This window comes from Macrosteles quadrilineatus, unplaced genomic scaffold, assembly GCF_028750875.1.
Source record: "Macrosteles quadrilineatus isolate MER2022 unplaced genomic scaffold, UCM_ALF_1.0 Scaffold_3__2_contigs__length_128488019, whole genome shotgun sequence".
Lineage (NCBI taxonomy): Eukaryota > Metazoa > Arthropoda > Insecta > Hemiptera > Cicadellidae > Macrosteles > Macrosteles quadrilineatus.
The window spans coordinates 69771792-69794912 of NW_026542596.1; the positions used below are offsets into that span (position 1 = coordinate 69771792).

General features: G+C 35.8%; 1 protein-coding gene across 1 annotated transcript; it reads left to right on the forward strand.

Annotated features, from left to right (window-relative positions):
* Positions 1-3412: 3412 nt before the first annotated feature.
* Positions 3413-21706, forward strand: LOC128990157 (protein Peter pan-like). Its single transcript, XM_054412430.1, has 8 exons — positions 3413-3533; positions 11999-12166; positions 12855-13178; positions 14031-14215; positions 16289-16430; positions 17545-17654; positions 20692-20927; positions 21332-21706. The coding sequence occupies exons 1-8, from the start codon at positions 3510-3512 to the stop codon at positions 21643-21645; spliced, it is 1503 nt and encodes a 500-aa protein (XP_054268405.1). The 5' UTR covers positions 3413-3509; the 3' UTR covers positions 21646-21706.
* Positions 21707-23121: the final 1415 nt, after the last annotated feature.

Genomic DNA, 23121 nt, shown 5'->3' on the forward strand with positions numbered 1-23121 from the left:
AGCAAAACAATGAATATTGATCAGCAAAGCAGCGTGAAATTGCTGGGTTTCAGTCTAGACCCTAAGTTTACCTGGGAACAACATATCAGTCATGTATGTGTTAAACTCTCCCGCGTGGTTTTTCTTCTGTGGAAACTTAGGGGGGTCATCACTGATAAATATTTGATAAATGTATACCATGCCCTATTTCAAAGCCATATCAGATATGGAATCCTGCTCTGGGGACATGCTCCTGGCTGTAAAAAAGTGCTTCGTCTGCAGAAGAAGGCAGTCAGAGTGCTGTCAGCCGCTGGTTATAGAGACCACTGTAAGCCCCTATTCGCCAACCTTAAGGTTATGACCATCTTCAGCCAATATGTTTATAACGGCTTGATTAATCTCAGGAATAACATAGGTGAATATCAACAGAGGGGTGATCTCCATAATCATGACACCAGGCATGCACAGAAACTTGACATTCCTCGATGCAGGTTATCAAGATCCTTGGCAGCCCATCCCATCCCAGCCATGCGATTCTACAACATGTTACCGTCTCGGGCCCACACTGAAGACATGAAAGCTTTCTCCATGCGGATTTTTAACAAACTCACAAATGAGCCGCTGTACTCTTTTGAGGAAGTGTCTGGCGAGTACTTCTCGAATATATAATATGCACCGCCATCACTAGTTTTTCTATTTGTAAATATTGGTTAAATAAGAATGTTATTTTTTTATTAGTTTTATTACTGTAATTTTATTTGACGCAGTCTATCCAACAAGTGTTGGGCAACGACATAGGAGTTGGTAATGGTAATGGTAATGGTATGATTTATTTTAAGTCAATCACAAATGTAAGGTGAACGATAATAATTTGATGTATTAAGTAAGTAGTACTTTAATTTGGTAACTCTTTTACTCTTTATTTGTTTACATCACTGAATTACCATAATGATTATTATTTGCTGATGGAATTTGGAAAATTATGGTTTATCAACCGTGAAACTACTAGATTGTCTCTAAGCAAGGCAACAGTTGCCTTGTAAGACTACTACACTACTATAGTTCGGCCGCTTAGAAAGCGACCTCCTCCAGCATTGGTTTAGCGTTAGCGCGCAGGTCGTTTTCTAAGCGGCCGAACTATACAGTATTACTATAACGGAGTATGTTTTATCTATGCTATAACCGAACACAAGGAGTATGTTTTATCTATGCTATAACATAAGCTATTTATGTACCTATATCATTGCAAGAGATTCGACCCAGAAAGAACAGATCTCTGTGGACAATGCAAGACAGCTCTAATACAAAATAGATCTTAGTTCAAAAAGCTTTACCCTCCCTTTTGTCGAAAATGCAATGCAACAGGAATATCTCTAAGTTATTGGGACACACTGTATGTTTTTACATAGTCCAGCAAATTAAAGAGCAAGGAGAAACATCTAAGAGGCGGTTCACGAGTACGGGGTTTCGTGGCCCGCGGTTATCGTTGATCTCGACCAATTTTAACCGACGGTCAAAAAATGGGTTCACGACATATAGCGTTAGCCGAGATCAAGCTTAGCCGAGACCAACGCTGGCCGTCGCTCAAGAGCAGGGATTAACTGGGAATTTTCATTGGGAGGTTGGCAACAGCCACCTGCCGGGCCGCTGCTCGCGGTCGACGAGCCCCAAAACAAGAGGATGACATTGCGTCATAATGATTGGTTCATAAATTATTATAATTAAACAGAGTATTTACTGATATCGTATAAAAGGTTGTGGACTTGCACTTGAATTCATTATATACTAAAGTTTAAGGTTACTCAATTTATCATTGAATTATGAATAATACACTTTTACTGAATACATTGAATCGGGAAAATGCAATTATGTTTTTAAAAAAGTTTATACAAATCTTGGTAATGTTTGCAATAAAATTCGATTACCAATTATGTTCAAAAATAAGACATTCTTTATCAGGTTTGCAGATGTATCCAAACGTTCAAATTATTTAATAAAATGACTGCTTTCAAAGATTTATGAATATCTTTTATGTATCAGTAATTTGTATAAAAAATAAATTTGGAGCAACAACTAGCTATTATAGGAGCCAAGATGCCTTCATACGTATACAGTAATAAACGTAAATATAAAATGGCAAACCTACAATAACATTTTATGACACCAAGATCTTTTGAATCGGTTCACAATTGGGGCTACAAACAGCAGACCTAAGAACTAAGCCCCTGAGAACATTTGCGTGTGCCAGACTGGCAGAGCGCAGCCCTAAGCATGAGAAAACAGGTTATAATTTAAAAAAATATTTTGTTGTAATACAACGTTTTGTATATTTAACTATAGAATTTATCTTTTACCTCAGAAAATTGAAGCAATTTATTGTAAATCCCGATATGACAAATATTAAGACATTATCAGATGAAAAGGTCTTTCTTTAACAAATTTTAAATCATAAACATAATAATATAAACATATAATTTAAAACATACAAAATAAAATTTGGATACTTAAATAAAATGACCTATGTTTTATATGAATTTTATGGAGGAACAAAAATTGAACTAATTTTATACAATACAAAATCGTAGACAAACCTAACAGTGTTTGATGGAACCATTTTTATTTTGATATTATTCAGCTGAAATAAAAGGATTCAAAATTGCAAAAATAAATATAAAGAATTTACAAAATAAGATTCGATTGCAATTTAGACGCGTACCCGTAGTGGATAGCGTGTCAGGCTGATAATCAGAAGGTGCCGGGATTGAATCCCGCTGGCAGCAATAACTTTTTGTCAACAATTTTTTTTTATCAACAAGTGTGGTTGGTTTGGTTATGACAGTTTAATTTTATAATGAAAAAATTATAAAATTGAATTTTAGATGTTTGTAATTTTATTTTATGAACAAAATTATTTTTTTTTTTTTAGTATTCTGCATTAGATTTTTTCATTATCAGCACGTTTGGTTAGTTTGGCTAGGTTATGACAGTTTAATTTAATAATCAATAAATTTTAAGATTAATTTTATAATTTTTCTGAATTTTATAATTAACTAGGCTTAGTCAAGTAAAAATTACACGCTGTGCTCTCTACTACAACGCTGTTATCGGAAGAATTTTGAACTATACTATGATGTCATCGTTGCCCATCGTTGCCTCATTTGTACCTCCCTTAAAGTCGGACCCAAAAATCTGTATATAAAAGCTACATGACTACATCCAAGCCTGCTCTAAAACAAGACAGAAAATGGAGCCTAGTGCTAACAGTGAGTGCTAGTATCTTCTTTTATTCACGGCTGTCGTATTCTTCTTCTTCGGCTTTTTATTTTATTCACTTCGCCTTCACGCCTTCGCGACTCGCGTTCGCATTCACTCACATCACATTCACATTCGTATTGTGGTTATAATTTTAGCTCAGTGGTATTGTGTGGTGATTGAGGTTATGTCTATGTTATTGGGAGTTTGTTTTTGTTGATGGCGAAGTTAATTGATTAGGATAATTTTATTCTTGATTTGTGTTTTATATAAGCAACATGGGGAAAAGGAAATCCAAAAAGGTATTTTTAGTTTTAATATGGATATGACTCGCATGCCAAGGGATAACTTATTACATTAATCTTAGTTTAGGCATACGAGGACTTTTAACGGCTGCACTTTACTTTAGGTCCTACACTCATTGGAATTAAAATATCGATGGGTACAGTTTCTTAACTGGGCTATGCTAATATTGATTGAAACTATCAATTCGATTAGTAAACCTTCATGCGAATTTTTCACCATCAGCAGGTTTGGTTGGTTAGGTTAGGTTATGATAGTTTAATTTTATAATAGATATATTTAAACGTATCGATTATTGATCAATATTTTGAATTCGATAGTTTCAATCGATATTAGCATAGCCCAGTTAAGAAACTGTACCCATATCGATTATACGATTGTTTCATTCGATATATCATTTGGTTAGTTAGGTTAGGTTGACCTTACCTAACTAACCAAACGATTTATCAAATTAAACAATCGATATGTCGATCGATATTTTCATTCAAATGAGTGTAGGACTTTGAGTAAAGTGCAGCGCCCTTTTAACTGTTTTGATTTATATTACTACTTTAAAACAATATTGAATCACTACATTAAGTAAAGTAAACACACACACACACACACTGTAAAGTAAGTTGGCTACACATAGGCCTAACTTTCTAGGTTTAGATCTGCAAGGCTGACACTCACAGTATTTAAGGCCTAGTGTTTCATTTATGCAATAAAAAATATGTTTGCGTGTGTTGTTTCATTCATCGCTTCAGTAAATAGCATTTACAGTAGACTCCCTCTTATCCGGACTCCTCAGGACCGAGGCCAGCCCGGATAACGGTGTTTCCGGGTTAACGGACATCCCCAAAAACTCTATAAAACAGACCGTTCAAATGCATACTGTATACAGTATTTGACTTAAATTTAAGAGAGTACAGTAGAGTCCCGAAAACTCGGCATAATGTGGACCGGAAGGGTGCCAAGTTTTTGGAATGTCGGGTTATTGGGAACTAGGGTTAAAAGTAAGAACAATACAATTTTTAATCCTTTTAGCTGCCTTATTTATTTATATTTATATTACAAGTCAGTATTAAGTCATCGATCAGATATACAGTACAATAAATCCTTGGTACGAGTTGCGAATGATTTGACTTGAGCCATAGCCACCTCTAATACAAGGCCGCGGCGAGTGAAAAGCGGCAACGTCGCATCAGTGTCTTGGCGTTCGGTCGTTTTACCATTACAGTGAATGGAGGAGTCGCGTACTCTACGTACATAATCGCGTTTCTACTACCTTTAATCATTAGTAATGACATTAAACTTCTTACTACAGCATGCCAGATAGATGTGATGTGCCTGTATGCAAGAATAATTACGATAGCTCAATTAAAAATGAATAATACATACAGTGTTCTAAGACTACTTGATCCGCCGCGTAAGCAACAATTGCTTTCTGCTATTCTTCGATCAAATTAGACATCTTAAAAATATTCTCGTTTTACTTACTTACTTACTTAATCCCGTTGACTCCTCCTGGAGCATAGGGCCTCAACTGTTCCCCTCCACCTCACTCTGTTGGCTGCTTCTCTCTTAATCCCCTCCCAGGTCTTTCCTCTCTCCTTCAATTCTTCCAACAACGTCCTTTTCCATGTTTTCCTTGGTCTACCCACTCTCCTGCTCCCGGCGGGGTTCCATTCTAGTGCCTCTTTCGCCACATCATCATGTCCTTTCCGTAGTGTGTGCCCTACCCATCTCCATCTTCTTCTCCTTATTTCTACATCGATTGGCTCTTGGTTTGTTCGTCGCCATAGTTCTTCGTTTGTTATGGTTTCGGGCCACCTTATCTTCAATATTCTTCTCAGGCACTTGTTTATACAGGTTTGCAGCTTGCTTACTATCCCCTTACTCAGTTTCCAGGTTTCGCAGCCATACAGCAACACACTCTTCACATTTGAGTTGAAGATCCTTAACTTGCTCTTTATTGAAAAACTGTTTGACCTCCAGATCTTATTGAGGATGCTGAAAGCTCCAAGGGCTCTATTTATTCTCCTGCCTACATCGGTTTCAGTTCCCCCATTTCTATCTACAACTGAACCTAAATACAGAAAATCTTCAACTTCCTCTACTTCTTCATTTTCAAATCTAATTACCCCTTGAGTCTCGTCATTGACCCTCATGTACTTGGTCTTCCTTTTGTTAATCTTTAGACCAATTTTTGACGCCTCTTCATTTAGTTTTTCTGTCTTTTGCTGCAGCTGCTGTCTCGTTGCGGATATCAAACACACATCGTCTGCAAACTCTAGGTCCTCCAACTGCTCAAAAACTTTCCAAGTAATCCCTGTTCTTCTTTTGGTGCTTTCCCTCATTACATGGTCAATCATGATCAAGAACAAGGTCCCAGACAATGAGCATCCCTGCTTCACTCCACTATTACATTCGAACCCCTCCGAGATAATGCCTTGATGTATGATTTTCATTTCAAAGTCATGATAAAGAACTCTTATCATTCTCACTATCTTCTCGGGTATACCGTATTTCTGCAGAAGTCTCCATAATACACGACGATTTGCACTGTCAAATGCCTTCTCAAAATCTATGAAGAGCAGGTGAACTTTGTTTCTCCATTCAATTGACTGCTCAATAATTATCCTGAGCGTTGCTATATGGTCCGTGCAGCTTCTACTTTCTCTGAATCCGGCCTGATTCTTCCTCAGTACCCTATCAACAGGATCTTTAATTCTTCTTTGTAATACTTTAGCCAGTATTTTGCTAGCAGTGCTGAGTAGAGTTATTCCCCGCCAGTTGCCACATTGTGTAAGGTCGCCCTTTTTCGGCAGTTTGACTAGCAATCCTGTTCTCCAGTCCTCAGGTATCTTCTCCTCATCCCATATTTTTCTTAACAATTTATACATGATTTCTTCTGAGATTCGTGGGCTATTTTTGAAAAACTCTGCAGGTACTTCATCTATTCCTCCGGCTTTGTGGTTCTTCATTTCTTTGATGGCTGCCTTTATTTCTTGTTTAGTTATTTCTCCGGTCTCTATCCTCAGCTCATGTAAACGCTCATCCGTCAATTCATCCATGCCTCCATCTTGGTCCCGGTTTAGAACACTTTTAAAGTGTTCTACCCATACCTTCATCTGCTCTTGCTCATCTGTTATCATTTTGCCACTTCTGTCTCTTACGGGTTTATTTCCATTCTGGGATTGTCCAGCTATTCTCCGAGTGCAATTGTACACTGTCTGCATGTCATTTTTCCCTGCAGCTTCTTCTGCTCTCCTCATTACATCTTCTTCAAAAATTCTTTTATCTCTTCTCGCACTCCTTTTTACTTGTCTGTTTACCATTCTATACTGCTCTTTTAGCTCCATTTTTCTCTCTTCTCTTTTTTCATTCAATAAGCTTCTCTTCAGTTCCCTTCTTTCATTCACCAAATCCCAAGTTTGCTCTGAGAGCCATTCCTTGTCTCCCCTCTTCCTAAGCCCAACTGTTTCTTCAGCTGCCTTTTTGTATGCTTCCTTTGCCTCGTTCTGCTGTGAAACATTTTTCACGAATATGAGCTTAGATTAAATTTGTAAAAAAATGTAAGAATAAGACATAATCGTGTAAATATAGACGCGAGAAGCAAGTTTTAGGTAGTAATACCGTACTATTTCCTTATTTATTTGTCTATCTTATTGATAAATGCTGTTATTAAGTGATTAAAATAACTTAAATAAATACCACTTCAAAGAAATAAGCCGGTGTTTCTGTTAAGTAGGCCTACTAGTAAAAAAATATGTACTACACCATCTAACAATAAAAGCATCATAGTCTCCGAATCCAGTCTGAATGTTGATGTGTTAACAAAATTCTATTAATATTGTGGAAAGCCATATAGAGGCCTAGCTTCTGAAATCGTTTACAAAATGGCAAACGTTTTTCTTAGTAATTATTCAAATAAAATTATTTAGTCAGTATGCCTTCAAAATGAAAACTTCAAATTTTGTTGTCGCTAACTGATGGTTTCCTCAGGTAGACTAAAACATAATATTCCTATTAAAAATTTAAAATTAATTTTATTTGAAAAAATTGTTAGATGTTAGTCTCTACAATATCCCAAAGTCTCTACAAATATTGAAGTGGCAATAAGTTTGTCCTACTGTATAACCATTCTTGGTATAGTAGTTTTATTTTGTAAAATTTAAGCACAGTCTGTCTAGTAGTTTTTACTATGTTGAATAACACACATATATACAGACACCATGAGATTGTTATATAATAGTGTAGATTATCAAATTAACAAAGGAAATATGTAAAAGTCCATCTATTTCCACATTCATCGTACCTACAATACGATAAATGCAACCAAAAACATTATGTTTGTATATTTTTAGTTTTAGACATATTGCGGTATGTTGCAATTTTTCACTAAATAAACAACATAGATTGCAATTTTGTCTATTTTACCATATTTAAAAATCTACTAAAATATGTTATTACGTATTTAAATACTATCATTCATTGATACCTAGAGCAACAATACTCTCATTGATGTTCATAGCCTAGCGCGTTTGAAGACGGACGCAGATGGGGTGTGATTGCGGCGTTGCCAGTTCGAACGTCGCAGCCTTGTATTAGAGGTGGCTGTGCTTGAGCCCATGTTTAACTGGTAACTTACTCAAAAATCACTAATTTTCTGAGCCCGGTGATGGCCAAGTTATCCAGACTGCTGGGTTATCGAGTGCCAAGTTTGCGGGACTCTACTGTATTGTATTTCTAAATACCTATACATCTAAAGACACGTGATCACTGGTCTCTAATCTTCCCCACAAGAACAGTGGTTCAGTAGGCCTACCGCCCACTTCCTGCTGATCTAGTCCGGTTTTAAACTGATGTCCTGATATAAATTGTGCGGTTTAAGAGGTCTCATTTCCAACCTATGTGTTAAACCGATATCTGGTTAAAATGTGTCCGGAGAAGATAGAGTGTACTGTCGGGTCCTTAAGTTAGTACGGATGTCATTTGCGAATAAAGTCGTTAAACTCCAGTACCGGTAGGCCTAGTATTTATATTTTTTTATAGGCCTATTTTAAATTTTATTCCTTCCACGGCAATGCTAATTTACAATAGGACATACATTAATATAATCAATATTATAATTAGATAGGCCTACTTCTTGATAGTCCTACATAACTTATGAGACTGGTTTCAATAACAATGAATATACAAAACTTCTCTTGCAGAAGGCATTTATTCTATGTAACTTACATGCCTCCAAACTAATTTCAGTCCGCTACTACCCTGACATGCCTTTACTTTACTTTAATAATGTTCTAGAGTTTGATTCAAATAGGTTATTAGCTGTAAAAGCCTACTTCTACCTCAGTTAATTCTACTTGCAAATGTCATCCGTCTTACCTGTTTTATTCAAACGTAACTAGGCTACATTTTTACAGCTATATCTTTATTACGTTACTAGCTGTACCCGCGGGCTTTACCCCGTTTAACTTCATAAGTATTCGCATGGCTCAATCACGTCCTGGTTGAAGTTCGTTCGCTACGCTCACTAACCTTTAGGTTGGAGCTCGTTAGCTGCGCTCACTTGCCTTCAGGTTAGCTCGTTCGCTACGCTAACTCGCCTCCGGGTTGAAGTTTGTTCGCTACGCTCACTCACCTTTTGGTTGCAAATTAGCTGTTGTCATAGGCTAAATAAAAAAAAAATAATAGTGCTGCACCCTTTCGGTAATCCTTGTAACTTTAAAGCTACCTATTGCACATCATACAACAGAACCAACTTGTTTAATTGAAACAGCTGTTAAGATTCATTAATTCCATTTAAATTTGAGTAGAGTACTCATAAGGTTAACATGGGAAACTCCAGAGCCACTGGGGCGGAGCCCGAAAGCCGATCAGAATAAAAACTACTTAGTTTTCCTATTTAATGCCCAAAGAATCGGTGTACCGAATTTCAGCCTCCTAGGTAAATGGGAAGTGGGAGAATTAGTGATGAGTGAGTGAGTGAGTCAGTGAGGGCTTTGCCTTTTATTTAGACTAGCTGTACCTGCGGGCTTTGCCCCGTTTTACTTCATAAGTGAGCTCGTTCGCATGGCTCAATCACGTCCTGGTTGAAGTTCGTTTGCTACGCTCACTCACCTTTAGGTTGGAGCTCGTTCGCTGCGCTCACTTGCCTTCAGGTTAGCTCGTTCGCTACGCTGACTCACCTCCAGGTTGGAGTTCGTACGCTACGCTCGCTCACCTTTTGGTTGCAAATTAGCTGATGTCATAAATAAGAAAAAAAATTAGTGCTGCACCCTGTTGGTAATCCTTGTAACTTTATTGCACATCATACAACAGAACCAACTTGTTTAATTGAAACAGCTGTTAAGATTCATTAATTCCATTTAAATTTGAGTACTCATAAGGTTAACATGGGAAACTCCAGAGCCACTGTGGCGGAGCCCGAGAGTCCGATATCAGAATAAAAACAACTTAGTTTTCCTATTTAATGCCTAAAAAAATCAGTGTACCAAATTTCAGCCTCCTAGGTAAATGGGAAGTGGGAGAATTAGTGATGAGTGAGTGAGTGAGTCAATCAGTCAGTGAGGGCTTTGCCTTTTATATATATAAGTTTTTTAGATAATGAATAAGTTACTGAAATTCATTTGCAGTGAAAAATAATGGTATAGGATAGGCCTATTTGGATTCAGGGGTAAAAAACTACCTATCAAATAAGGTAGGCTACCGTATCAAAATTAAAATTTTGTGTGGAAGGATGCATACAAAATTAGTTAGGGGAGTCGCTACTGAAATCGCTAAAATTGTTATTTTAACTCATTTTTACTTTGTATCAGGCTTTTATACTAAGTTGTGAATAACATGCACATACCTTTTTATAAGCCTTTGGTTATACATAGGCCTACTTGTCTTTGTCGCACCGTAAAACAGTTTGTTTTATTTTTTTTTCTCCTAGGTACATGTATGTAAAAATGATTTTGGTTGGTTTTTATGATGTAAAAGATATATATAATAATTTAGGAACAAAAAAATTTTGAATTTTTGAACATTTTTCACTAATTTGAGTAGCGACTCCCCTTTGATTACCAATCCTACAGAAGACAGTTATAATTTTTATTCTATTCATAACTTGGCTGTCTACCTTGAAGTTAATCCCTCTTGATTTTCTTGATAATTTGGTTTAGGCCTAAATATGCCTACATACAATTTTTTAACTTTTACTGTAAGGAAACTGTCCAATCCGTGGTCTTAATTTAATTTGACTTCAAACTTTCTAATGGTGACCTTGTTAGAAAGTAGTCTATGTAGCTATTGCTTGAGAGCAATAATAATTTGTAAGTAGGCTTTGAACTCAATCGACAAAATGGCATTTTGGTAAATCGATCTTACTTGAGACTTAACAGTGGCGTTAAAATAAGGGTGGTGATAAGGGTTGTCACCTTACAACCCCAAAGACAAATGATACATATTGATTAAATTATTGTCTAAGTTTTATTACAGGATTTAGAAAAAATACAAATTAAAAATAAATAAAATTTAAATGTTTTTAAATAGGTACTGTTGTTTTAACATATACCGTTAAGCGTGTAAAGGTTAAGAAAAGCATTAACTTAACTAAAACTTAACAATTTTAAATTTAAATTAGCAAAAGGAAGCAGCAATATACAGTATCTGCAAGCCACAAGTGAGACAAGTGTTGCGCGCATGCCTATGCCATTGGACACACACACAGTTGGGGGTCCGAGACAATGCTGTTCATTAGTGGGGGAGGGGTGTCAGGGCGATGACCGGAGAGGTACTGTTAAGATGTTTCAAAAGTGAAAAGTGAATCAATTACGTAGCCTATGTGTATTTGTTTGGATCTTGCTGAACAATATGTCGGTCAAAAGAAAATTCCAGGATTTAATAGATATCAAACATGTTCTAAACCAGGAAATTAGATGACTGTTCTCCTCCTGTACCTGCAAATGAACCTGTTAATTCTGTTCAACTGCCTTCTGTAAGTTCATGAACCTCAGAAGAGACAGCCTCAATTGGGCTGATTTTTGTAGTAATTTTGAACGTTCCTACACCTTTGGAATGTCTGAAAACACGAGTTTGGAGTTCTAGTTTTCAAAATTTTGCGGGGGTGCCCCATACTCTTTAATCATTGAATCGTTGATTATCAACAACTATTGAGTCCTAGGTGTGGTTTTCAGTTCCAGATTTTAAACTTGCAATAAGTTGTACCGGTAGCCCAATTTCAACACTTTCATTCCATAAAATGATAAATTTTTTATTCTTATTTACCTTTATTGACGAAAACAAGATGAAAATTAACGGGTAGGCCTGCCTACATCTTCTACCCAGGCTTAAAAATCCATTGGCTAACAAAGACCTCAAATATAATTTAGAATCATTAAATAACATAATTTTTAAGCTTGACGTTACTTTACTTGCTACTTTTTATTTAGTAAATGGTGTAAAGTAGATTAGAAATATATTTTGTTTATAGGGAAAGACGGTGAAGAATAATCCCAACAGAGGTGAGGCTGAGCCAGAAGAAGTTACCAGAGCTCCTCATTCATTTGTAATTCACAGAGGTTCTGTTGGAAAGACAATTGTTGACTTTACTAAAGACTTCAGGAAAGTGATGGAGCCGTTTACTGCATCTTCTCTTAAGGCAAGTGTGTAATGAATATTTCACCCTTAATGCCAATACTCAAACCTTTATTCTTGTGTCTAGGGATACAGTAGAACTCCAACAATCCAAATTATTATTACCCTGATTATTGTTAACCATCATTTACCGTCTGAATTAAGGCTGCTTAAAAGAATTAAAATTAAAAAGATACTGTACTAGTTCTATAGCTTACCGTATTAAAAAAAAGCTATTTGAACCATTCCTAAAATAACAACAAATGTTTTATTTAACTTGACACACTAGGTAACGTGTTAAAGTGTTGCCCTAGAATTTGGCAAATAGGCTAGGCCTAGGCCTACATTTAAATTCTAAAGTTCGAAAATATGTTCTATCTTTAAGATAGGCCCCGTATCCTAAAGATAGAGCATATTTTCATACTGTAGTATCTAGTATTTTATACTAACTGCACTTTGATTTAGAACATTGCAATTTTCTGAATTGTTTTTGAATCCTTTGAGTTTTCTATTGTTAGCTAATTAGTAAATACCGGTAACTAAGCTGAATACACATCCAATTTTTTTTTAAATAAGGAGGTTAACCAAAGTGTGATGAGCTGATATGTAAAAAAAATTTATAATCAAAGCTCTCCACCTGCCTAAAAATTTTAATTTTTAAAATTTTAACATTGGCTTTGTATAAACTTATGTTATTTTGGGAAAATTTACAGGTTAGAAAGAAAAATGTACTAAAAGACTTTGCTGCAGTGGCTGGCCTACTTCATGTCTCTCATCTTGTAATGTTCACAAGCACAGAGTTAGGAAGTTATGTTCGGTTTGGCCGATTCCCACGAGGTCCTACGCTGACATTCCGCATGTTGAAGTACTCGTTGGCTCGAGATGTGTTGGCCCAAATAAGAAAACAGTATGCATGTGACAAGGCCTTCAGAAATTTCCCATTGGTTGTTCTGAATAACTTCTCTGGCGAAGGAGCTCACATGAAACTGATGGCTACAATGTTTCAGAACATGTTTCCTACAATAAATCTAACTAAGGTGAGTAGATGAGTTATTTGTTAAAACTTTTATAGTTTGAGTGGGTAGCGTATTGGGTTGACAATCTAGACATTGCTGGCTTCCCCTTCCAATAAACCAACACTAACTTGCTAGCTCATGTGACTTGTACAGTAAAAGTACTTCACTGTCTTTAGACAATTGTACAGACCTGTAATCATTGTAATGAGCAGATAAGTTGATTAAATGTGACATAAACAAATAGGCTGGTCAAACATTTTCAGTAAAATATAGAACATAACTTAATGGATGATTTCATTCCAATGTAAAAAAAACCTTTTTCCCCTGTTGGTCTGAAAAAAAAAAAACAAAATGCAATCCTTTCCAATGCAATTTGTAACGGTTCCTGAAATACAGTTTGATTTCGTAAAACAACATTCAATGAACTCTATATAAGTGAAGCAGTGACATAGCCAGGATTAAAAAATAGGGGGGTCAACGTAAAAGGGGGGGTCCGGGAAAAATTTTAAAAATATAGGCCCTAAAACGGTATTTTTTTAGCTCTCTTAGCATTGAAAATAATCAACCCCAACGTCAAAACAGTGTGATTATATAATTTTACATTTAATTTAACAAAAAAATTTTATTTAAGACCAGAAGGGGGGGTCCGGACCCCCAGGACCCCCCCCTGGCTACGTCACTGAGTGAAGGGGACATTCTTAAAGAACCAATTTTGAAACTAATACCTATATGTCCTAGGATGAGTGAAATGTATAAATGAGTTCAGTCCGAAAGCTATTTTATCTTCTTAACATTAATTTGAAGAAATTATTAACACAGCATAGGTACAATGTAGAATGTTGTTTTTCTTTTAACAGTTAAATTAACTTACAGGTGAATCTGGACACAATCCGCCGGTGTGTTCTCTTTAATTACAACCATGAGGACAAGACTATAGAGTTCCGTCACTATGTGATCAGAGTGACACCCGTAGGTCTAACTAAGGGGGTCAAGAAAGTTGTCCAAAGCAAGGTGCCCAACCTAGGCAAATACAACGATGTGTCAGAGTTTATTTTAAGGTAAGTAAAATGTAAAATTACCCATAGATAAAACTAGATAATTGCCTATGGAATTTCAATAAAATTAGATATAGTATAGTATGTAAATAAAAATATATGGTGGATAAAAATAGAAAGTCTTGTACATGGGCTATACAAAAAGTTGATAACAATTTATTATGAAATAGTCGTGTGCTTACAGATCGCACACTTTCAAGTACAAGATTCAAGTTGAAAAGTTTGCTGGAATTCATTACTGTTTAGAAAAGCAATGTCTAATATTGTTTTTGCTGTCCAAATACTTAAAACCTATAGAAAAAAGTGTTTGGAAACAATGTAGGTAATAATTAATGATCCACCCCGAAATAGTACAGTACATTCAGTTTAAAAATGGCCGAACTTAAGTGGACTGCCAAAATTTGGTTTCCTCATGAAAATGCCTGACCACTCTTGGCAAATTGCACACAATATTTCTTTCATTAATTCAAATGGGAGATTGAAGGGTGGATAGTTGAGACAAAATCTCCCATTTGGATGATTGAAGTAGACCATGTTTGCGATTTGATGTTTGAGGTCAGGGATTGTCATTGAAAAAACAAAATTTTGAATGACAACTGCTGTTTCGCCATTTTGAAACTGACACACCATTTGCAGACAAAGCTTTTATTAATTACATTATCTCTGTACACTTCACACCTTTGACAAGAAATTTCCATAGGTTTCAAGTACCGGTACGTATGGCCAACAAAACTGTTACCAAAAATTACCTACAGCCTCACAACTAACGCCTACTTGCGGCTCTCGCTTCTCCTTTGAGATTTTCAATTGTAACAACCTTTTTGAACTTTAATTTTACCATAACTGGCAAAACAATGACAGTTCTGCTGGAGTGGCTGGACTGTTATTATGTAGGCAAAAGCGTATGCACAAGAAAGTGTGCAATCAGTGGACACCATTTGACATCAGGTTAACGTTTCTTACTTTCTGAACAACCCTTGTAGGCTAGTACCAGATCGACTACACCGACAAATTATTATTATCTGGTTATTATTATTTTATAAGTCTAAAAAATAAAACAAATACAGCATATTTTTATCCTACTAATCCTACTAATATTATAAATGAGAAAGTTTGGATGTATGGATGTATGGATGTATGGATGTATGTTTGTGACAAGTGAACGCAAAAAATACTGGTCGGATTGGGCTGAAATTTGGCATGATGATAGCTCACATTCCCGATTAACATATAGGCATATTCTTATTTCAAAAATCCTTTCGGGCTCCGCCCCAGTGGCTCTGGAGTTTCCCATGTTAACCTTATGAGAAATGGAATTATTGAATCTTAACAGCTGTTTCAACTAAACAAGTTGGTTCTGTTCTATGATGCTCAATAGCATTAAAGTTACAAGGATTACCAACAGGGTGCAGCACTACCTATTATTTCTTTTACATTTATGACAACAGCTAATTTGCAACCAAAAGGTGAGTGAGCGTAGCGAACGAACTTCAACCTGGAGGCGAGTTAGCGTAGCGAACAAACTTCAACCAGGACGGGATTGAGCCATGCGAACGAGATAATCTTGAAAATTAAGAAGTTAAACGGGGCAAAGCCCGCGGGTTACAGCTAGTAGAATATAAATTGTAGCCTAATGTTAAAGAAAAAGAGGGATCTTCTATATCGTAAGTTGGTTCTATAAACATTGGTAAGACTCCAGTGTAAGTATATACTTAAATCATGGTCTCTTGCTTTTGCAGATTAATCACTAAACTTCTAATAATATCAATGAAATATGCAGATTTTGGCATTATTAAACTGAAAACTATTTGCGTCTATGAATACCAATAAACAAAAGAGGCAACAATTTTTAAGGAGACAATACCTATGAGCAAATTGCAGGCCTACAATCTGGTTTTTGTTCTCTTTAGTATGAACTGCTATTGGGTATGAGTGAGCGAGCTGGTCTAGTGGTAGAAAATTCCATCAATCACCAATGGTTACTGCTGTAACCCTCAAGTTCTGGTCTACCTACATCTGAAAGATGGGAACAAAGAGTCTTAACTATTTACTGAAATCGTTTGATGTTTGTGACAGAGGAGATGTGTCAGAGAGTGAGGCGGAAGATGACGGAGACAGTCATGTGACTCTGCCTCAGAAGATCTCGGCCAGAGGTAACGTACAGGACGGCCAGTCGGCCATCAGGCTCAGTGAGATCGGCCCACGCATGACGCTGCAGGTAACTACAGGAACATCTCATCCTTTAGTAGTAAAATAACACACAATATAATAAAGAAACAAGTCAAAATTTTTAATGAATGATGTCAGTTCAGTTTACAGGTTAAGTGTAAGAGAGGGCCATGTGGCCCTAACTTTGCCTGACTAAATAAATCATTTTTCATTTAATTTTCAGTTCAAAAAAATTTCTATTCTCGATACTGATAGTGATACTTGAAAAATCGATGCTTTATACGACTATTCCCTTTGAATTTAATTAATCTAAAAAATGCCACTGGTGTAAACCCAATAGCATAGATAAAACATCTCCCTTAGTAGATTTCTCATCCTTATGAAACAGCTGAAAACTATTTTAATGTTGGTTTTGAACGGTGTACTGCAGAGGTTATGTTTTGTTTACAATCTGTTTCATGTTATTTCAGTAATTTAAAACTTTGTTTAACCAAATACGATCTAATCATAAGCAATAACTCATCCCCTAGTTATATAACCAAACAGTAAAGCACAAATTAAGAAATCAACTCTTAAATAATAGAAACAAAATTTTGTCGACACTAGCGCCCAGTGTCACCATACATGGACTAGACATGAAAAACGAGCTTCAAAATTTATAATGGGATGAGAAGTCTACTTGTGTTGGTTAGTCTATGACAATAGTTAAAAAACAATTCAAAAGTTGGAGCAGATACAATCAGTAATAAAGGGATGAAAAATATTTATATCATTTTTTCTGTTTGGATAAAGTGTCATATGAATGCAAAGTTGACTATTAGTTTGTGAAAGAAATCCATTAAAATAAATTTGTATTTTGTTAGTAACACTGCCAATTTGGGTATTTATAATAGTTTCTTAAATTCTTTTTTCATTATATTCTAAGGAAAAGGTATGTGACTCATCTAGGATAATTTTCTGGGAAAGGGTACAATTTGTTAACTCAGGTCAGTCACCTAAGTTGAGAGACTTATGTAATGACACTACAAAAGGTTCATACAATATAACACTCGTGTTTCATCACAGTAAGTTTGATAGTTTTATTTTAACTAGCCTCTAGGATTATTAAAAAAAATAGGATCACTATTGCAAGATGATTTGATTTTGTATTGTTTCCCCAACAGTTAATCAAAGTAGAAGGAGGCTTGTGTGAAGGAGAGGTAATCTATCATGACATCATAAAGAAAACTCCTGAAGAAATTGCCATCATCAACAAACGGAGAGAAGAGAAAAAGTAAGCCAGAATAGTAATTTAATTTAGTTGAGTAGGAAAATGCTATGAAAGTTAAAATTATTGTTGAAAAACCTAATAAGCATTATTAATGCAATTTTTGTAGGGTTGAATTGATTCATCTTAAAATTTAGTTGCTCTTTGTTTCAAGTAGGTTTCCTACTACTAATAAATAATGGTTTAAATACCATATACTGTCAAAAGTGATCCTTTGTAGTCTATGTAGGCTACTGCAGTTTCATTCCCGGGGGAACTTCATCAGGCTTAATTAGGGGTCTGCGGGTCAGACTTTTTTGGTTCGGGTCGGGTCGGGTCGGGCCAATAATTTTGGTCCTCGGGTTTCGGGCCAAAATCGGGTCGGGCCAAAAATTATTAATTACCGGATTTTTTTTCTTTTTTTAACTCCTATCTGTTTTTATAATATTACTTGAAAATAACATATGGAAAAAGATTGTATTTATGTATATTATTTCATGTTCATAACTTGTTTACAGCTTAGGAGTTGCCTCAACTGCAAGAAAGAAGAAAATAATTTTTTTTATCAAGCCATTCTTTCCCATTTTCATAACTGTTGAAATATCTAAACAGCTATATTACAACAAGTTTGTAATGGAACTTAATATAAATGGATCATAAACAAATCAATTAACCTTATCACAAGTTTAGGGCCTGTGGCTTCAAGACTGCAAGCAAGAAGAAAATAAAAATTCTATGTTTCCACCATGCAATATGAATCATTCATTCCCTGCCTCCTAACCTCCTCTCACACTTACAATAGCATTATTAGTTACATCATCATAAATAAAGAATTATCTATTATTGGCATTAGTATGCCTACAGCTTTACATAGGAATTATTTTTTATAGGGCCTAAAATAGTAATAGACTAAGCAACATGACAAGTGGAGAACTCATTGAAGAAAAGATATTGTGTAAACTAATTTATTATACAACTCTAAAACAATAAATAACACACATACATTGTTTATGGTATAGTTATAGTAAAGACTGTAAAAATTGCATATCATGTCATACACAGTTATAGATACACAGTTATAGGCACAGTTATAGGTATTGCAAGAGATTAAAATCCTAAAACAACTGATTTTAGCTAATAAATGAAAAGAATTAAAAATCCATAAACTCAAGTCAAACAATATCACAATTATTAGGTACCCGAAAAGGAACTCTTAATATATAGAAAATTATATTAAATCAAGAGAAAAGAAAGTTAAATGCTAATTTGGCAACATAAGCAGACAGCAGAGACATTATAGTGCCCTAATTAGCAACACAACTCAATGTTTTTATACTGTAAGTCAATGTTTTTGAAACTGTAGGGTCTTTTTCTCGGAAGGAAGGGTAGTAGAATGTAAACAAAAAACCATGAATCACTCTCACAGCCGGGCCCGGGGACACTCAAGGTTACAGACCCTCCCCCTCCCCTCCCCTCCCCTCTTACACAACCCGAGCCAGGCCCGGGGACACTCAAGGTCATAGACCCTCCCCCTCCCCCGCCCCTATTACGCCACCCGGTTGTTCCAATTGCTGACAAAATACAAGTAACAAAACAAGGAAGTAGAGACAAAAAGATATATTTTCTTTATTCAAAAATATAAAACTGTTACAGATAATTTCCAAAGAAATTAATTCATGGTAGTTTGTGTCTTGTAAATATTGTATTGGATCTTAGAAATATGTTTTTTGAAACTCAATCCAACTTAAGAAAAAAATAATTTTACTGATGAAAACTTTCATAAAATTATAAAATATTTAGGCCTAACCTCTTTGTAGACTTGTTGATACTTGATACTTAAAAAAAAAAAAATAAATGGTGACCATAAAATGCCGAACCAGACGATCAGAAGTGTTGTTTTGTTTTGTTACTGAATGACAAAAAGGACAATAGGAAAATAAAAGAACAAGATACAGATCTGTACACTATATCAGATATTTCTTTTGTTTATAATTTATTATGTAAATAAAATACTAAAATATAATTTAAACTAGGTATGGAATAAACAATAAATAATTAAACTGGTACCTCTGGATAAATAGTCTTTCTTTTGACTTCGTTTTCTTTGCACTGTTGCGTCGTTTTGTCTGTCAGTAGACGACTGGCTCTGGCTAGTGACAGTAAGGCAATAATTGCTCTGTTGTGTCTTTGTTCTTAAACGTGAGCAAACTTAATATTTAATTCTAATTTTAACATTTTAATTCCTCTGTAATAATGTATATAAGAGTGTTTCTTTGAAAATTATTTATTATAACTTTAAAAATAGCCTAATAATTATTTTTTTTGGCCCGACCCGATCTTGGCCCGAACAAATCTCTGACCCGACCCGGTGTCTCGGGCCTTCCGCTGGCCCGACCCGACCCGAAAAAATCGGGGACCCGCAGACCCCTAGGCTTAATGACATCAAAACTTCATTCCATAGGAAGTCGTCATGGTAAAAATCCATCAAGGTCATATATATATATACATAAAACACGGACGAACACACGAACATAACACATAAACATTACGAAACACGGTACCGGGAAGCACGTTACGCACGGAGGGCAGGTCTAGACCCCCTCGTCCGTGTTTTATGTATATATGACCTTGATGGATTTTTACCATGACGACTTCCTATGGAATGAAGTTTTGATGTCATTAAGCCTGATGAAGTACCCCCGGGAATGAAACTGCAGTAGCCTACATAGACTACAAAGGATCACTTTTGACAGTATAAGGTATTTAAACCATTATTTATTACTTTACCAGTGATCCGGAGGCTAACAACATGAAGTTCCTACTACTTAATTTTGACCAGGTATTCAATCAAGAACGCTAGAAGTTACAGTGTTCAACAATCATAAGAACTCTGGTTTTCAATCGGCGAATCAGTATGGAAAATGTATTATTAATTTGTAAGTAAGAGATTAATCAATTTTTTTTTTCATTCAAACTCTTAAATTATCTTTTAATATCCATCCAATCAATAAGACTATTGATACTTTTTCGTCTTGAAATAATTTTGTTTTGTAATTTTAACTAGACGGTTGAAAGAACAGCGCAAGAAGCAACAAGAATTGAATAAACAAGAAAAAGATAAGAAGAAAGATGAGCTTAAGAAAAAATCTTTGGAAGGGATTGAGAGGAAGAAAAAGGAATATTTGTCTGAAAATGAAAAATTGATGGTGAAGTCTGTGGAAGAGGGTAACATAGGGGAAGACGATGAGGAAAGTGACTCTGAGTGGTACCGTAAGGAAGTAGGGGAGAATCCTGATAAAGGTAATTATGTTGTAACTTTACAAACTGTGTTTAAACAAACCCTGCGTTATACAAACACAAAATACCTTGTTATTTTATTTTAGGTTTGTAAAATAATGAGATAGGTAGCAGCTAGTTTACTGTAGAAGAAGTACAAAGGCCGTAAAATACATAAAAGACACATATATTTATATGTGTCTTCTTATGTATGTTCTTTGGCCTACCTGTACTCTTCTACGAATTATTTTACTTATACTTACGAATTAAAACCTGAGCGAAATGTCTTTCTTTGAAAAAAATGTTTGTAATGTTTGCCAAAAAAGTAGGACACAGGTTTTGCAACTTTCTTTTACTTTAATGTGACCTGTAATAAATAAAAAAACATTATTTTACTGCCATCCTCAAAAGATTTTTACCTGTTCTAGATCTATTCTCTCAAAGGAAAACAGTTGGGATGAAGCGGAAGTTTATTCCACGGGATCTACACAAAAATAAAAGATTTAAAAGTGATTCTTCAAATAAGGATCAAAAGGGTCACAAGGATCAAAAAGGTTATAAGGATCAAAAGGGTCATAAGGATGAAAGAAGACATCAAGGTCGTGGGGGCGCCAAGCTTCATGGAAGGAAAGAAGGCAGTAAGAACATGCAGTCAAAGCATAATTTTGGAAAGAAAACAAATCCAAAAGGAAGGAAGCGAGTCATGGGTAGTAAAGTCCACAAAGGCCAGAGGCATCGGTAATGGTTTTTTGTGTTAACATTTTCTGACTTTTCTATGTAAATATATTGTTTTTAAATAGAAAGTTCCTTGTTTTTCCTTTTCTACCCTTGAAGGGATTTTGGACATTTTAAATTCAGCAGCAAAGTCAGTGGTATAGTAAGGCGGGAACGTCTTTCTCACTTTTGACTTCCTAGGTCTTGCCTTACAGTTTCACCTCTTCCAAAAGTGTCCTTCTCCTTTGCCCCACCCTACACCATTCCCTTCTTTTTGTCTGCATCTTTATGGTTTCTTGGTCTGTCACACTCATTGACTCATTTATAATTGTGTTTGGCCATCCAATTTTTACGATCCATAAAGGAGCTCAAGGTACAATACAATATTTACAGAGGAAAAATTAAGAGATAACTAAAATGTACTTTAAGTACATGCTACCTCTCACAAATACAGGGTGGGGCAGCATAACTTCCTTTTTTTAAATGTGCACCATTTTGTTTGTTCATGTCATAGCGAAGAGTTAGCAGTCTCGTTGGAGAGGCGAGGCTATAAAGTTTTGCCCTAGCACAGTTTAGTCGCCATTATGGGTTGGAACAGTGAGGAGCGTGCGTTTTCTGTTGACGCCTACTTTCCGAGTGGATGTTCAGTGATTGCAGCCCAGCACGCCTTTTTGAAATCGGTTTAATTTAGCCCCGTTGGGCCCTGTTCCGGACCGGAAATCAATTGTTATGTGGTTCAATACGTTTCAACAACTGGAGTCCCATGGCCCATTAGATCACCTGAGAACATTGAGGCAGTGAGAGCATGACATTGAGGCAATGTTGCGATCACCAAGGCGCCTAGCGCTCAAACATGCGTCTGCCCTTGGACATTCCAATCGTTCTGTAACGAGAATTTTCCGTGATGACCTACATGAAGGTGATTGTGCAGGAACTGTCAAAACGCCTTATTTCAATCAGGGGCGATTTGCAATGGCCGGATCAATCTCCCGATTTGTCCCCTTGCGGTTTTTTCTATGGGGGTTTTTTAAGTCCCGCGTTTATGTGAATCGTCCAAGGACCCTTCAAGATAAAAAAAAGATCCAGGAAGAAATTGCAAACATAACGCCTGCTATGCTTGAAAAGGTAATGAAAAACACCAGAAATCGGTATACTCAATATATCTAGTATGGGGGACGTCACCTGCATTATTTATTCTTCAAATCTACGTAAAACAAAACTTTAGGAATGTACTTACACTATAAAAACCAAATAAAGTTTGTCTGACTCATACAGTGCGTTTTATTAAGCTTTGAAAAAAGGAAGTTATGCTGCCCCACCCTGTAGTAATTTAAAAGGTAAGCTTTTGAATTTAAGTTGTATTAGAGATAAAATTATATTCCTTGTCAGCTACTTGACTGAATGAACTGACAAAGTTTCCCTTATAAGATATTTAGCGTAGGAAGTAAAGCTACGACGGTTACAATCACTAAAGAGAGGTCTCCTGTTCTGAGGACGACCGGGT